This window comes from Trichomycterus rosablanca, chromosome 22, assembly GCF_030014385.1.
Source record: "Trichomycterus rosablanca isolate fTriRos1 chromosome 22, fTriRos1.hap1, whole genome shotgun sequence".
NCBI classification, from domain to species: Eukaryota; Metazoa; Chordata; class Actinopteri; order Siluriformes; family Trichomycteridae; genus Trichomycterus; species Trichomycterus rosablanca.
The window spans coordinates 19,682,477-19,699,259 of NC_086009.1; the positions used below are offsets into that span (position 1 = coordinate 19,682,477).

The 16,783-nt window shown below is 42.7% G+C and overlaps 1 protein-coding gene across 5 annotated transcripts in view; it reads left to right on the forward strand.

The window, feature by feature from the left end:
- Positions 1–16,783, forward strand: part of clec16a (C-type lectin domain containing 16A) — a 62,911-nt gene that overhangs the window by 23,631 nt on the left and 22,497 nt on the right. For 3 of the 5 annotated variants that reach the window (XM_062984873.1, XM_062984870.1, XM_062984874.1), the window contains 8 exons: positions 2,467–2,698; positions 5,578–5,701; positions 7,307–7,407; positions 8,388–8,507; positions 9,619–9,728; positions 10,595–10,639; positions 13,612–13,662; positions 14,877–15,005. In XM_062984873.1, the coding sequence (XP_062840943.1) occupies positions 2,467–2,698; positions 5,578–5,701; positions 7,307–7,407; positions 8,388–8,507; positions 9,619–9,728; positions 10,595–10,639; positions 13,612–13,662; positions 14,877–15,005 (912 nt within the window). The remainder of the gene's footprint in view (positions 1–2,466; positions 2,699–5,577; positions 5,702–7,306; positions 7,408–8,387; positions 8,508–9,618; positions 9,729–10,594; positions 10,640–13,611; positions 13,663–14,876; positions 15,006–16,783) is intronic. The other 2 variants (XM_062984871.1, XM_062984872.1) reach the window with 2 other exon arrangements.

A 16,783-nucleotide genomic window follows, 5' to 3' on the forward strand; every position in this document is an offset into this window, starting at 1 on the left:
ATTACATGAATTTAGTAATTAGAAGGACTGTCCCAATAATTGTGTCTGTATAGTATGCTTTATATGCTATTGGGGCAGTTGTTGTAGCCTAGTGGTTAAGGTACTGGACTAGTAATGGAGAGGTCGAGCCCTACTACTGCCTATCAAGCCCCACCACTGCCAGGTTGCCACTGTTGGACCCTTAAGCAAGGCCCTTAACCCTCAATTGATTAAACAGTACACTGTCACAGTACTGTAAGCTGCTTTGGATGAAAAAGTAAATGTAAGTGTAAATTCCAGAGCTGTTGGGTGGGGGCTTTTCTTCATGTCTTTATAAAGCTAGACTTGTGCACAGGGGTACAATCACGCTGGAACACGCAGGACCTTCCATGAACTGTTTATGCAAAGCTGGAAGCATCTAATTTTCTTTATGTAATTGATTTATTATATTAATTCAGTAGTGATGCTTATATACTGGTATTGATTGGGGCAATTGTTGTAGCCTAGTGGTTAAGGTACTGGACTAGTAATGGATCAAACCCCACCACTGCCAGGTTGCCACTGTTGGGCCCTTGAGCAAGGCCCTTAACCTTCAATTGCTCAGACTGTATACTGTCGCAATACTGTGAGTCAGTGTGGAAACTTCTCTCGAGCTTTTGCGTTTAAAACACCATGACATGCTCACACCCCTTTTTAAACAGAACTCTGACAGGAGAGCTGCTCTCTTTCTTTGAAGCCCTTTTGAAGTGTTCTGCGAACACCAGACCCCGAGCGCTTCCGTGTAGGACGTGGTGCGTCTGTGCATCGCTCTGCCCCCCTCTTCTCAGAATGACTGGCCCTCATCAAAGATTTCGATCCGGGCAGAGCGAGGCAGGGTCTCCGGCACGGATCCCTGCAGGCTTCCCTCCAGCCGCATGGCATCTGCTTCCTGTCTGTGGAGCGTACCGGTTTCTGAGAAGCCGGCGGCCCTCTTCCTCGTACGCTCGCTTCCTCGTACGCTCCTCTTATGTGGCATCGCGATTATCAGCGCTGCTACTGTCATTTACAGTGCGGTTTGAAGATTTCAGTTTCAAAGCCTGTTTTCGGTCTTCTCGGCCTATTTCGGCAGGCCGGTCGGCTTTTCTGTGCTCACTGTGTGTTTGGCAGGAAGAAAACAAAGGAAGTGTGGGCCTGCTACAGATCGTGCCGTGTTTTCGCGCTTTTGCAGAATCTTTAAGACCTACAGTACCTACAGTCCTGTTGTTTACAGTTTTGGGGTTTTAGACATGAATGATTCTTGTTTTCCTTCTTGAGGAATTATTGCAGAGTCTCGCTCAAGCCGACATGCTGAACTAGGGCAGAAGATTAAAGTTGATCTGTACGAGATTAAACGATTAATTACAGTTCCAGATTGTTCTGGTGCACATAAAAGTATAACAGAAAGAGCAGAGGAAGCTGAAGGTGGCAGAGATAAAGATGCTGTGATTCTTGTGGGACAAACAATATTAGAAATGAGTTAATAAGAGGGACGGCTCTAGTTGGATGTTTTGGAAACGAAGATGGAGAGGCCAGATTGAGATGGTTTGAGCACGTGCAGAAGAGGGATGAGAGTTCTTTGTGGAGGATGTTCAGGAAAGGGAAAAGATACGGATAAAGGATTCACTGTGGTGAAGTGTGGGCCTGATACAGATCCTGCCATGTTTTGGTGTATTTGCAGAAGCTTTAAGATTATGTACTTACAGTCCTCCTTCCAGGTTGAGTTGTTTACAGTATTGGGGTTTTCTGTCTTGAGCAGTTTGTTATCGTTTGAGTCTCGCTCAAGTCGACTTGCTGCACCAGTTGATCATTAAAGATCGTTAAAGAACAGCGCTAACCCTGCAAGATTATTGACTGCATCCGAGATCGCATACTTAAACAGTACGTACTAATTTCGAGGCAGTACGCACTGCTCGGCCGGTAAAGCAGTACGCTCTGTCAGTACGCGAGTGTGCAGTATGCACGCAACCTCAGACCTACTACGTCCGCCACCTTACCAAAGTCACGTGGTGCACAACGTCACATTGTCACAGTTATAACAATTTTAAAATCAGACAAAATGAATTCTGTCGTTCTCCACAAAGCTACTCCTAACGTTATTCAGGGCTGTACTTAATCATAAAATTTTTAACGTTTGTCTTACTCCGCTTTCCTCTATCGTTCTTCTTCGCTACGGACGCCTTTGCAGCTCCAGTTGAACTGTGGGAAACATTATTAGCACGCAAGTAGGTAATCCGGGTACTTTTCGCGTACTTGTGTAGTGAATACTATGTATTCTGACACACTACCCGCTCTTTCGTACTGCTTTTGTGTACTGTTCAGTATGGAAGTATGCGATTTTGGATGCAGCCAATAACTAATTTCTGAAGCTAGTCCGGTTTCTATCATAATCAGGGAGAAAATGGGCTTTCAGAATATTAACGACGTCGCAACTGAGTTTTTTTTAAAAACGTTTTTCAAATCGTTTTCCAGGCTAACACCGGCGTGCGTCGCTTCACCAAGCCGCTGGAGAGTCTGGAGCGCTCGCTGGAGATGAGCCAGCAGCGGGGAAAGAAGAGGGCGCAAAAGCGGCCCAACTACAAAAACGTGGGCGAGGAGGACGAGGAAGAACGGGGACCGGAGGAGATCCACGACGAGGAGAAGGAAAAGGCTAAAGGTACAGAGGCCGGCTTAAAGGCCACCAAGACGAGTGGGGAGACGGAAGGTGAGTGGCCACGGATGACACTCTGTTCTTTAAAGCGCCCCGTGCAGCCATGGAGCCGCTTTTGGAACTGGCTTCAGTAAGATATATATACTTCGCCTTTTAACGGTTCCAACTTTGCTAGGATTAGAGCAGGGGTGGGCAATAAAATTTTCCAAGGGGCCACATAAGAAACTGTTACTGTTGTGGAGGGCCGGACCAATAGGGTGAACTTCATTCTGCTCAATGGTAATAAGATTTCTTTTTATTGCCTAAATTTTACAGTTCTGATAAGCTGTTACTGTTAAGAGTCGATGTTACAATCAGAAAATGAAAAGCAGCCAGAGTAAAAACATCATTTCACTATTTAATCAACTTTCTTGAGAAAGAATGTGAACAAAATGTGCATTAACTTTACACAAAGTGCTATTAGTATTTGGATCACAGAGATGATCTTAACTGCTCCAGTCCTGGATGTGTAAAACTGTATAAAAAGTCAGTGTTGCTGTGACGCTCTGCATAATTCAAGTTCTTGTATGTCTCTGTGTTTAGTACCAGAACGGCGATATAAACCCTAGATTTAAACCGTGGTCCTTAAACAGCTTTACACCTGACTGACTTTTGAAGTTCATGTCTTGTTAAACTTTACCGTCTCTGTCAGTCGCGCTCGGTTCTGTTCGCCGACACGTTACGGCGAAGCTGATACACTCGTCTCACACACACGTAAATCCAAACGTGCGGAAATGTAAAGAAACAACGCTCCCGTCAAAATAAAAACAATCCTGTTATATGGTATGTGTGATGTACATTTATTTATTAAAATCAAGGTTTATTTGTCACATACATACATAGTCATACACAGTACAACTGGCAGTGAAATGCTTTAGTGAGTAATTACAAAAACTACAAATAGTCAAAATATATATTATACAAAAAAATATAGAAATGTTTTTAAATGTAAAGTGTAGGAAAAAATTAGTAAAATTAACAATATAATTTAAAAAGAGCAATTTAAAGTGAACAAGTGTGTAAAGTGACAAGTAGTGCAGAAACTGTGCAACATAATGCTAGATGTGATTACTATACACAAATACAGATCTAAGCCTATAAATACATATATATACTACACAATATATACTATATATATAACTGTATGCACACATATACTTATATACACATACATATGTCTACATTTATGTCTGATTTTTAATTGCCACTGACCTCATGCGGACCTAATCAAGACCTGGGCATTGTACGGCCCGCAGGTCTGCATTAGGAGCTTGCATGAATCATGGTGTGTGCTAGGAAAAAGTGATGCGACTTCAGGAACGGTTCAGTCCTGGTAATAAAATCGAGGAAGGAATAGAGAGATATAATAAGAAGGCAGATGAGAGATAAATCACAGTGCTGACACAGTTTTTTTTTGTTTTGGAGAACAGTTTTGCTTCCCTGTTGTGATTTATTAAATAAGAACGACTTCTGTTTTTTCTTTTTTTTAAAAGCTGAAGTTCCTCCAGATTTCACAGTAACAACCTGCTTATTCTGGCATGTCTGTGAAACGCTGAAGGGGAAATCAGATTCAGATGCATCCAGCAGTCTGAAGTTTGTCTTGTGGGCTGCACATACACCGATCAACCATAACATTAAAACCACCTCCTGGTTACACACACTGTCCATTTATTCAGCTCCACTTACCATATAGAAGCACTTTATAGTCCATCTGTTTCTCTACATGCTTTGTTAGTCCCCTTTCACCCTGTTCTTCAGTGGTCAGGACCACCACAGAGCAGGTATTATTTAGGTGGTGGATCATTCTCAGCACTGCAGTGACACTGACATGGTGGTGGTGTGTTAGTGTGTGTTGTGCTGGTGTGAGTGGATCAGACACAGCAGCGCTGCTGGAGTTTTTAAATACCGTGTCCACTCACTGTCCACTCTATTAGACACTCCTACCTAGTCGGTCCACCTTGTAGATGTAAAGTCAGAGACGATCGCTCATCTATTGCTGCTGTTTGAGTCGGTCATCTTCTAGACCTTCATCAGTGCTCACAGGACGCTGCCCACGGGGCGCTGTTGGCTGGATATTTTTGGTTGGTGGACTATTCTCAGTCCAGCAGTGACAGTGAGGTGTTTAAAAACTCCAGCAGCGCTGCTGTGTCTGATCCACTCATACCAGCACAACACACACTAACACACCACCACCATGTCAGTGTCAGTGCAGTGCTGAGAATGATCCACCACCTAAATAATACCTGCTCTGTGGTGAACAGCTTGAAAGGGGGCTAACAAAGCATGTAGAGAAACAGATGGACTACAGTCAGTAATTGTAGAACTACAAAGTGCTTCTATATGGTAAGTGGAGCTGATAAAATGGACAGTGAGCGTAGAAACAAGGAGGTGGTTTTAATGTTATGTTTGATCGGTGTATGCATTTGTTAACTAGTTTTAGGTCTAAAGCATTAAAATCCAGGTCTTACTACGGTGTGTATCAGATTAAGAACCTCTGACATACATCATGTGACCTAAACAAAGCCAGTTCCTAAAGCTGGTCACTTTAGTCTGCATTCGTTCTGTGATGCAGACGTTCAGTGGTGTGTGTGTGTGTGTGTGTGTGTGTGTGTGTGTGTGTGTGTGTGTGTGTGTTCCAATAAAATAACACCAGATTGGGAAATCTCTAATTCTCCGAAAAACACACGTTCCAGCTCACCCTCTGACTCAGACGTTGCTTTGCTAAGAAATCGTTCCTCTTTGGTCTTCTGTTGCATTCCAGCGGTGGTTTGCATGCTAACGGATGCTAACCGTTTCCCTTTTCTTTGTATTCCAGCTGTGTCTGCGTTGGTGCGCTGGTGTTTTTGTTCATGGGAATCACGTGTAGGTGTGCGTTTGTGTTTTTGTGTTTGTAGAGATCGAGATGGTGGTCATGGAGAAGTGTAAGATCTCGGACGGGTCCGCTTTAACCGAGCAGAACATCACGGACGAGGAGAAAACGGCTGCAGCCGCCGCTCGCTCGGAGGGCCAGAGGAGCAGGTGCTTTACATCAAATTCACACACAAACACACGGTGGTATGATTAAGTAACCCCCCCCCAATCATGTCCTTTCCTTAAGTGTGTCTGGTATTGCATTTATTACACTGAGTGGTTAAAGTACTGGACTAGTAATCAAAAGGCTGCCAGTTCAAGCCCCGCCACCACCAAGCTGCCACAGTTGGGCCCCTGAGCAAGGCCCTTAACCCCCAATCGCTCTAATCGTGTTCGCCTGCTAAATGCAAATGTCAATGTCATGCTGTGTTCCAAACCGCAAAGTAGAGTATGCAAAATAGATTTGACTGCCGCACCTTTTGTCATTAGTGTTCAGTATATGTGTTTTAGAGGCAGGTTGCAATACCTAAGACTTGTTTTTAAACAACCTGGGTAAAAATTAACTTAATTAGTTCATATTAAGTCTAAAAGACACTCATGGGGGTTTTAATTTCATAAATTTAGTCATTTTAGTTGAGTTTTGACTAAATTATGTAACAGGAACATCAGATTTACATCCTCACTTAACATTTACTCAGTATAGTGTACTGACCGACACCACGCTTGTCTTTTAGTCCCGACCTTTATCTTTTTTTTTTTAGGTCTGAAAATGTGCCTCGTATTTAATGTAGGGCAAGTCGTAGCTTAGTGGTTAAGGCACAGGACTAGTAATCCAAAGGTTGCTGGTTCAAGCCCCTCCACTGCTATATACTGTATACTGTAACTGTAATGTAAGTCGCTTTGGATAAAGGCGCCTGCTAAATGCTGAAATTGTGAATGTGAATAATTATAAACAAAACATAACAGTATTCACTTCTTCTAAAAAAACAAACGTGTGCTGTGGTTACGGGGCCAGACACCCACAAAATAAGATAAACGTTGGCTAGAATGAATTCAGTGTTGATATTTTGTACTGAAATTTTCCGTGTTAAATCTCCATAAATAAATTTTATTAGACTTCCTGGAAATTCCAGATGTGGAAAGCTGGCTTGTCTGTGATCTGCGTTCATGCAGCACTTCACAGGGTCGTTGTTTCATAAGTTCAGCCTTAAAAATAGCCAAGAATTGAAAGACCTCTGTGTTCCGAGGCTTTCCTGGGATTCCTAGAAATCCATGTTTGCGATATGAACAGATTTTCCAGGAACTTGGAAATTGTTCAGTTCCAGTGTTTTTCTTCTGTCTGATCTGTGTGGACCTTCTTTCGAATCCCGCCGTGTGTTTGTGTAGTCGAGTGGACTGTTTAAAGAACGGTAATCAATTGCTAGATATAAGTATTAATCTGGGTTGATAACAAGCAGGTTTAATCAGACCCAAAACCCAGAGTTCTGTCTGTATATAAAAACTGAACTGAACCGAATCTGTAATGCAGCTGTGCGAACTTCTACATGTTTACACACACACACACACACACACACACACACACACACACACACACACACACACACACACTCCCAGTCAGATTATTTTGCATTTTGGCCTTTAGAGGCTTTGAGGATTTGATTTGAACTTTCAGTCATTCGTGAAGCTTTCCAGATGCTATCTGTCCAGATTTAATGAGCTTCCAGTGTCAGGGGGATACAGAGTAAAAAAAAGAGCTTGTTTTTGTTCCTGCAGGCCTTTCTTGGACATGGTTTATAACGCGCTGGAGTGTGAGAACGACGACTACCACGCGCTCTTCGTCCTCTGCCTGCTCTTCGCCATGACTCACAGCAAAGGTAGAACATCATAGCACTACTATGGTAGTATATAGTATTATATCGTATTTTATTATTGATTAGTTGGTGCACACTTAAACATATTATTACAATCTTTGTAATTCCTGACTCTTATGCCTCCTTATCCTTCATTGTATCGTGCTGTCCAACATCCAAATAGTTCCTTGCTGTCTACTTTTATAAAACGTTTACCTCTGTCGACATGCTTTTTGGGTATACAATTACTGACTGTACCCAATCTGTTGCACTTTTTCACCCCCCTGTACCCCCAGTTTATTAATCAAAAGAAACCCACACATGACTCCCACTACTAGTTGATCTTTAGGTCCTTACAGTGCATTGTCAGAATGAACTGAAATGACAAAATTGTGTGTGTGTGTGAGATGGTATGAGCGCATTAGGTGCAGTAGTGTTGTTGGGATGTTCAGATACTGTTAAAACTGATAACACCTCTTTGTTATGAACACACACCCTGTTAGAGACTAATTATGGCTCTAACGTTTGCTGTTGGCTTCATATTTTTAGTGTCAGCACTTTTTTTGCCTCCCAGTATTGACATTGGGTTGCTTGAAAAACAACAACACTGCTGCACCTGCTACACTTATACGAAACAACACACAGTACCGCGTTATTACCATGTTAGTGTCAGTGCAGGTCTGAGAATTCTTCACCTCCCAAATAACGTTTTGTCAGTGTGGTGTACAGGGAGGTGACAGAAGTGCACAAAAGGGCTACAGTTAGTAATTGTATGCGCACAATAATTATCCGTATAATAGGTGTGGCTTATTAAATAATCAGCGATTGAACCTACCATATGGGTGCACCTAATAAAAGGTGTGTTTGTGTGTACACACACACACACACACACACACACACACACAAGCAAAATGTTATGTGTCTTTGATCTTGTTTTATAATTAAAATTGTTACCAAGCGTGTAAATGTGTGACTGTGAAGCTGAACACAACGTGTACATGCAGGTATAAACCCAGAGCTTCTGGAGAAGATCCAGCTTCCTGTGCCAGGTCAGGAGAGAAGCTCTTACAGTTATGTGCTTGTGCAGAGGCTGATCAGAATGATGAGCCAAGCTTCTCAGCCAGGTACACACACACACACACACACACACACACACACACACACACACACACACACAATTCCCTCCATAGTGGTTAAGGTACTGGACTAGTAATCTAAAGATCGCTGGTTCAAGCCCCACCACTGCCAGGATGCCACTGTTGAACCCTTGAGCAAGACCCTTAACCCTCGATTGCTTCGACAATATACACCGATCAGCCATAACATTAAAACCACCTCCTTGTTTCTACACTCACTGTCCATTTTATCAGCTCCACTTACCATATAGAAGCACTTTGTAGTTCTACAATTACTGACTGTAGTCCATCTGTTTCTCTACATACTTTTTTAACCTGCTTTCATGCTGTTCTTCAATGGTCAGGACCCCCACAGAGCAGGTATTATTTAGGTGGTGGATCATTCTCAGCACTGCAGTGACACTGACATGGTGGTGGTGTGTTAGTGTGTGTTGTGCTGGTATGAGTGGATCAGACACAGCAGCGCTGCTGGAGTTTTTAAACACCGTGTCCACTCACTGTCCACTCTATTAGACACTCCTACCTAGTCGGTCCACCTTGTAGATGTAAAGTCAGAGACGATCACTCATCTATCGCTGCTGTTTGAGTCGGTCATCTTCTAGACTTTCTTCGGTGGGCACGGGGCGCTGTTGGCTGGATATTTTTGGTTGGTGGGTTATTCTCAGTCCAGCAGTGACAGTAAGGTGTTTATAAACTCCAGCAGCGCTGCTGTGTCTGATCCACTCATACCAGCACAACACACACTAACACACCACCACCATGTCAGTGTCATTGCAGTGCTGAGAATGATCCACCACCCAAATAATACCTGCTCTGTGGTGGTCCTGTGGGGGTCCTGACCATTAAAGAACAGCATGAAAGGGGGGTAACAAAGCATGTAGAGAAACAGATGGACCACAGTCAGTAATTGTAGAACTACAAAGTGCTTCTAAATGGTAAGTGGAGCTGATAACATTGACAATGAGTGTAGAAACAAGGAGGTGGTTTTAATGTTTAATGTTTAACCCCTATTTGATAGGGTTCCTTTATCTGACCTTTGTTTAAATGGTGACGGGTCACTAGCTTGATAAATCTCTCTACATGTTTATGTTCCTCCTAGACGGAAAGGTACGTCTAGCCACTCTGGAGCTGAGCTGTCTCCTGTTAAAGCAGTCTGTATTGTCCGGTCCTCAGTGCATCATCAAGGACGTTCATCTCGCATGTTTGGAGGTAAGAAACGGCCCCCGTTATCATAAACGCCCGTCTCATCGTCTCTCATTGTCAGTAAGCACTGAGGAAGGAGGCCGGTCATTTCGCAACAATGGACAATGCTAATCAGAATGACATTGCTCACGTCTGGTGGAATCGCAAACTGTCCAGGGTTACGTACACAATAAAAAACCTGAGTCATTCCTTCTGATTATAGATTAACCAGAAGAACTGGATCCTGTCGGGGTTTCCCTTGGGTTGTAGCGCCTCTTTAAAACAAGGAATTCATTTTACTTTTACTTTTAATGTAAGGAAATCAGGAGTTTACAGGAATTTATCATGTTTATATCGACTCCTATAAGGAAATTTTAGACTTTTACTGCTGTAACAGGCTTCACTCTTCTGGGAAATGTTCCACTAGAGTTCCAGGCTAAAAAATGATGTACCCAAAAACTACATGTACAAAAATATTGGGACACCCCTGCTAATAATGTATAGTAGTATGAAGTAGTATAAAGTAGCTAAGTTTAAAGAAACTCCAGTATCCTGCACAGAGCCCTGATCGCAGCCTCACTGTACAGATCTGGAATAAACATCAATTGATGTATGGCAGCCATACAAACACTCTTTTGACTAAATGGACACAAATTCGAGTCGGAGGGGGCGTGGGTTACCTTCGTTCTCCTCAGTCGGAGCGGGGATTGGCATTGGTGGAGAGGAAGCGTGACGCAGTCGGGCAATTGGATGCGCTGAAAGGGAGAAAAAGGGGAGAAAATACATAAACAAAATATAAAAGAAGTAAACCACATCAGAGTTTAATATCAACCCGTGTTGCAGTGATTGAGTGCGTTTGTGCGAAATATTTTAATTTGTTTTGTTTGTTACAGGGAGCCAGAGAGGAAAGTCTTCACCTCTTACGCTGCTTCTACAAGGCAAGCTCATTTTCAACACACTATTAACTAGGTTGTTTACCGATATTTACGAATATCATATTCTGCTTAAATTCGGCTTGAATTTTTTTTATTTCCCACAAACTCTCTTGCGTCGCTTGTAATTCATTTCCTCTGATAAGCTGAAAGTAAACAGCAGTAATTCATTCTGTGTAAGTTCGTTCTTTTCCCATTTATGTTCGGGGGAACTCCACCCGCATATTGTCCAAACACGTCGGACGGGCAGAGTCCAACCGAAAGGCAGAGCAAATCCTTAAAGGAACACGAGCCGAAGACTCGAATTACTCACAGAGTGATGGGTTCCCACAACTTCCCCAAACGTTTGATCGTGTTGCACGTTGGTGTGACAGTGTGGCACTTTTCCCCACATTGTGGTTGTTTTTTGACCTTCACCTTGCTCGCTGTCGTTTTGTCTTTCCCCTGCTGATGGCAGTGCATCAGTGTCATGCTTTGCCAGTTCGGTATTACTTGTACTTTTATTGTAGTATTTTTTCCCCAACATGCATTTCCTCAGTTTGTTTTTTAATGAAGGCGGTGAAGATCTAAAGGTGATGTTGACTTTAGCCACTGTTACTTAATGTTGACGAAGGGTCAGTCGGATGAAAATGCAACTTCTGCTGTCTGCTCCAGGCAGCATCATGAGTAATGATCGGCTAAGCATGATCCTTCCAACACAGTCCAGCTCTGGCTGGTGCACAGAAGTGACTAGTGACTAGTGACTTCATACGTGTTACAGGGGGCTGGTGTGGGTGTTGGGTTACCCCCATTACCATTTTTATTATTACTTTTAATGTATTATTTTGTTCAGGGCATAGTGTGGTGCAGTGGTAAATTACGCTAGCCCACAAACCCTAGGTGTGCTGTCAGCCCGTCTACATACAGACATGATTGGCTGTGTCTGAGGGAGTGGGGAGTGAAGAGACCCTGTGATGAATTGGCATCCTGTCTGGGGTATGTTACTGCATAGTTACTGTCCTGGGAAATCATACCCACTGCGATCCTGACCAGGATAAAGCGGTGATAACAACGTTGAACTGAAATTAAAGTAATTATTATATTTAACTAGAAGTTCCGTATCAGAGAATATACAGATAATATATTGTGTTTTAAAACCCACATAAAGTGTTTGGGGATTTTGCCTGTATGTATTTTTGTATTGTTTTATTCTTTATTATCTTTATCATATATTCTCTATTATTTTTGTTTGCACATCTTCCGGTCCAGACCTCGCTCGTCCTGGCTTCACACCTCTCCGTGCAGCACTGCTGTTTCCAGAGGCGTCTTGTTTTCTTTTTAATCAAGGCTTATTTAAAATGAATGTCGTGCCAGATATGTTTGTATTACTCCTACACAGGAAGTTGTTCAGACACATTTGGCAGCCCTTCAGTTTAACTGTTAGGGTGCACTGACCCGGGTTCTGGTCGTACAAATTGTTTTCAGTGGTCTGGGGTGACCGGTGGATGAGGAACATTACTGTGATACTTATTATTATTATTATTATTATTATTATTATTATTATTATAAAATCAGCTTGAAAGTTTTCGTATATTGGTTTGTACATTTTGCAATCTTGATCCAAAATCAGGGTCAGTCAGACCTGCTCAGCTTTCTTCTACATGTCACAGAGCACGGTCAGATGTTCATGCGGTATCTGCGCTCCCTATATTGTTTTTCCTTTGTTTTGACACATGCACTAAGCGGACGTTATTTTTAATTCTATTTTTTTCAGTCATTTTCACCACTTTATCCTGGTCATGGTCACTGCAGATCTGTTTTTTTCCAGAAAGCACTGGGTGCAAGGCAGCAACACCCTGGACAGGGCACCAGTTCCTCACAGGGCATCGGCGACCCCATCAAATACAGCCAATCATGCCTGTGCAGATGTCCTTTCTCCACATATCCATCCATAACGTGGCTTCTGATTTTTTTTCATATTATCAGCAATTGTAGAATGATGTAGAGTGATTTAAAATAATCAGAAATAATAGCCGCTCAGGTGGCGCAGCGGTAAAAACACACGCTAGAACACCAGAGCTGGGATCTCTAATACATCGTATAGAGTCTCAGCTCTGCCTGCCGGCTGGGCTGAGCAACCGCATCAGCAACGATTGGCCTGTTATTCGGATAGGTGGGTGGGATATTAAAGCCGGATAGGGATGCAATTACGACCTCTGCTGGCTGATTGATGGCGCCTGCACAGAGATGGGAAAAGAGTGCCGTCAGGGTGTGTCTCTCCATACACAGTGCTGAGATGCATTGCATTCGTCAAAGTGTAGGTGATGAGATGCATACGGCTGCTGCCCACGTGTCGGAGGGGGCGTGGGTTAGCTTCGTTCTCCTCAATCAGAGCGGGGATCGGCATTGGTGGAGAGGAAGCATGATGCAATCTGGCAATTGGACGGCGTTAAAAAGGGAGAAAATGCCTAAACAAAAAAAGTAAAATATATATATAATAATAATCATAAACAGTAATAAATAATGCTTGATGTAATCAGCTCTAACTGAACGTTTGGGGTGTTTTTTTTGCTCTGCCTCATTTGCTTATACACGTTTAATGAGGCTTGGATTAAAAAAGGTTTTGTTTTTTTAAAGGTGTCAAGGTTGTAAATTTTAAATACCCCAGTTTATTTCACCAGATTGTGCCTGCAGCGTTCCTGGTTGTGCAGGTATAGGAGCGAGTTTAGTCTGTCTTATTTTTAGAAGTGGTTATGAGAAGTGAGATCTGCTCGAGCTTTTACTTTCCACCAGCATGTCGTTACTGGGCAGATCTTAATTAGAATTTAGCCGATTTTCTTATAGGATGCACAGATCAGGCAGAGGTCGCTCTGTTGTCTTCGCCGTTCTATGAGACTTGATGCTGTTGATCTTGAAGCACATGGAACACACCCTTTTTTTTGCGGTATCACTTTTTATTAAAACGTTCTCCTTTCTCTGGAACTCTTGTCTGCCCACAGGGGGAGGAGATCTTCCTGGATATGTTTGAAGATGAGTACAGGAGTATGACTGTGAGTCCACTGTTCACCGCTATGTCTCATGATTGAGTAAACAAGACAGTGTTTGTTCCTGCTGTAAACATGTGACTGACACAGAAGAGCCCATACAGACGTACAGTTGTGTCCAAACGTTCGGACAAATGATTCTCCTATTATTATATTTTTATTATTAATAAAAAAATAATTGTGCCGTGTAAAAGTTTGGGCATCCTGCTAGGTCAGTGTTTCAAATCAAGCACTTTTTGTAGCCAGCTAGCAGTCCTTTCACCACACTTCTAGTCTTAAAACTTAAAAAAAATGTGATAAATATGATAATATTTAGTTGAATCCATTTTTCATCAGTGTGATGTTTCCTGTGCCACTGGCTGCCACACACCCCCAAAGCTCAACCAACCAACCAGATCAATCAACCCCAATGCTTAAGGGTGCACTCACATGAGTAGCATTTTGCTCACCATAAGCCTCAGCACGAATCGTCACTTTGCTCAGCGTTGTGGTAAAACGTCAACAAAGTGCGAAAATGAGACGAATCTGCATTAGTGTGGAATAAGCGTCAGATCCAGGGTTACAGCTCCACGTGTATCTGTGTTTATCTGGATTTTCCTCCCTTTTTCCTTCACTTTTAAACTTGTGTTACGGCTCGAGCTTCTGAGAAATTGTGAGAATCAGAATCAGCTTCTCCCAGAGTCTAAAACGCTTCTGGTTCAAAATAAAGCTTAACGTGGTTTAATGCAGGGGTTTTCAACCTTTTCAGGCATGCGTCCCCCTTCGTGTGCCATGTGCGACTTGCGCCCCCCTCCCCTTGGTGAAACAGCACTCAGTCGCGTATACCGAGCGCTGCTTCCGCCACGCCCCCCCTCCCCTTGATGAAGCACGGCTCAAACGCGGATGCCAAGCGCGGCTTTCGTCACGCCCCCTCCCCTTGGTCAAACACGGATGCCTGGTGCGTCCTCCGCCAGGCCCCCCTCCCCTTGATGAACCACCGCTCAATCTCGTGTGCCACGGGTTCATAATAATAATCTCGTAATGCCACGCACCCCCTCGGTCAGCCACTCGCGCGCCCCTCAGGTTGAAAACCCCTGGTTTAATGTAGTAAAAAAAAAAAAAACACAGGAGCACTAAACTTCTCTTCAATATTACTGCTCATAAGTTCCTCCACTAATGAAAATCATCACTCGCTGTTTTACTACAATAAATTTATTACAACATTGTTTGTGTTTATTCAGAGTAAACCCTTGAACGTGGAGTATCTCATGATGGACGCGTCCATACTACTGCCCCCTACTGGAACTCCCCTGACTGGCATTGACTTCGTTAAGAGGCTGCCCTGCGGCGATGTGGAGAAAACACGTAGGGTGAGCATTGACGCTGAGATCTTCATCAGCCTGAACTCACATCACATAACACACACAATCAAAATGAGTAATTACACTGAAAAATATAAACAACAGTAGTACAGTATAAATGCTGATCGTATACGTGGAAAAATATAGCAAAGGGATGATGAAGGTATGTGCATGTATTTTGGTGTGTGTGCTCATAGACAGACTGACAGACAGACAGACAGACAGATAGGCAGACAGATATACAGATGGATGGATGGATACAGATAGACGGATGGACGGATAGATAGAGATAGATAGATAGATAGATAGATAGATAGATAGATAGATAGATAGATAGCTAGACAGACAGACAGATAGATAGACAGACAGATAGATAGACAGACAGACAGATAGACAGGCAGATAGATATACAGACAGATAGATAGATAGACAGACAGACAGACAGGTAGATATAGATAGATAGATAGACAGATAGACAGACAGACAGATATGCAGATAGATATACAGACAGATAGACAGACAGACAGACAGACAGACAGGTAGAGATAGATAGATAGATAGATAGACAGACAGACAGACAGATAGATAGACAGACAGACAGACAGATATATAGATAGACAGGTAGATATAGACAGATAGACAGATAGACAGATAGATAGATAGATAGATAGATAGATAGATAGATAGATAGATAGATAGATAGATAGACAGGCAGATAGATATACAGACAGATAGATATATACTTTATTATTTGTAAGAAGTCCAGATTCAGATCCTTGACGAGTCCCCACTTTTGCTATGAACGAGACACAGACACACATAATTAATAAATTGAAACATACGGTCAGTTTGGTTGTTTTTAATAGCAGAAGCTTTTTTTGGCAGTCTGAACAATACAGAACAGTTCAGAACCTCAGCAGCAACAACAAGCTCAGAAAGAAGAGGGCTTTGAGTGTGAACGACCGAGCTGAAACCTTTCACTTTGTTTCACTCTGAACCCCTCTTGTGTTCCAGGGAACCGGTCGTGTTTTTAAGGAACCCGTTTTTAAACCAACCATTACATAATAACGTTTCATTTGCATGGTGTAAAAAAAAAAACAACTGTGGAAAAAATGTGCGTGTTTGACTTTCAGATCATTCAACAGTGGACAGAACACAAAGAGACTGTCAGAAACAGAACGCACGCAAGATCCAGAGTTTGTTTCGGTTTGTTGAGGTTGAAAGGTGTTTGTGGTTTTATTCATTTGATGCAGCTACGGGGAAATTAATTAATTTACACATGCAACGTTAAATTTGCTTTTGAAGGATTGGTGGCCTTTATATCTGTAGGTCCCAACAGGAAAGACTTTGTGGCCACTCTAAGGGTCTGTCCGAAAACCTAGCATTCTCTATACACAGGTGCTATTATGTCATCCTATAATCCAGAGAAGAGGGCGTGTCTAAATTTTTTAATTCTTTAAAATGCTCCTACTGAGGCGCCTTAATTCTGAGTGATGATCTGACTGAATAACGAGGGAGCGTCCGACCCAGCATTCAGTGCGGCACGACTTTTCTCACAAAAAATGACAAATGCGGACAGTGGACGAATGCAGAGCAACCAACAGAGTTCGTCAGGGACAGATTAATTGTTTTCGGTACACAGGGGGAGACGTTAGCTGGCGTGCTAGCGGGTTGTGTCTCCTCAACCTGTTGTTTTAAACGGCCTGAGGCTAACCGTGTTAGCTTAGAAAGCGAAAACTGCGATGACGTAATAAGTAGTGTGTAAATAATCTGCCTTATGAGTCTGA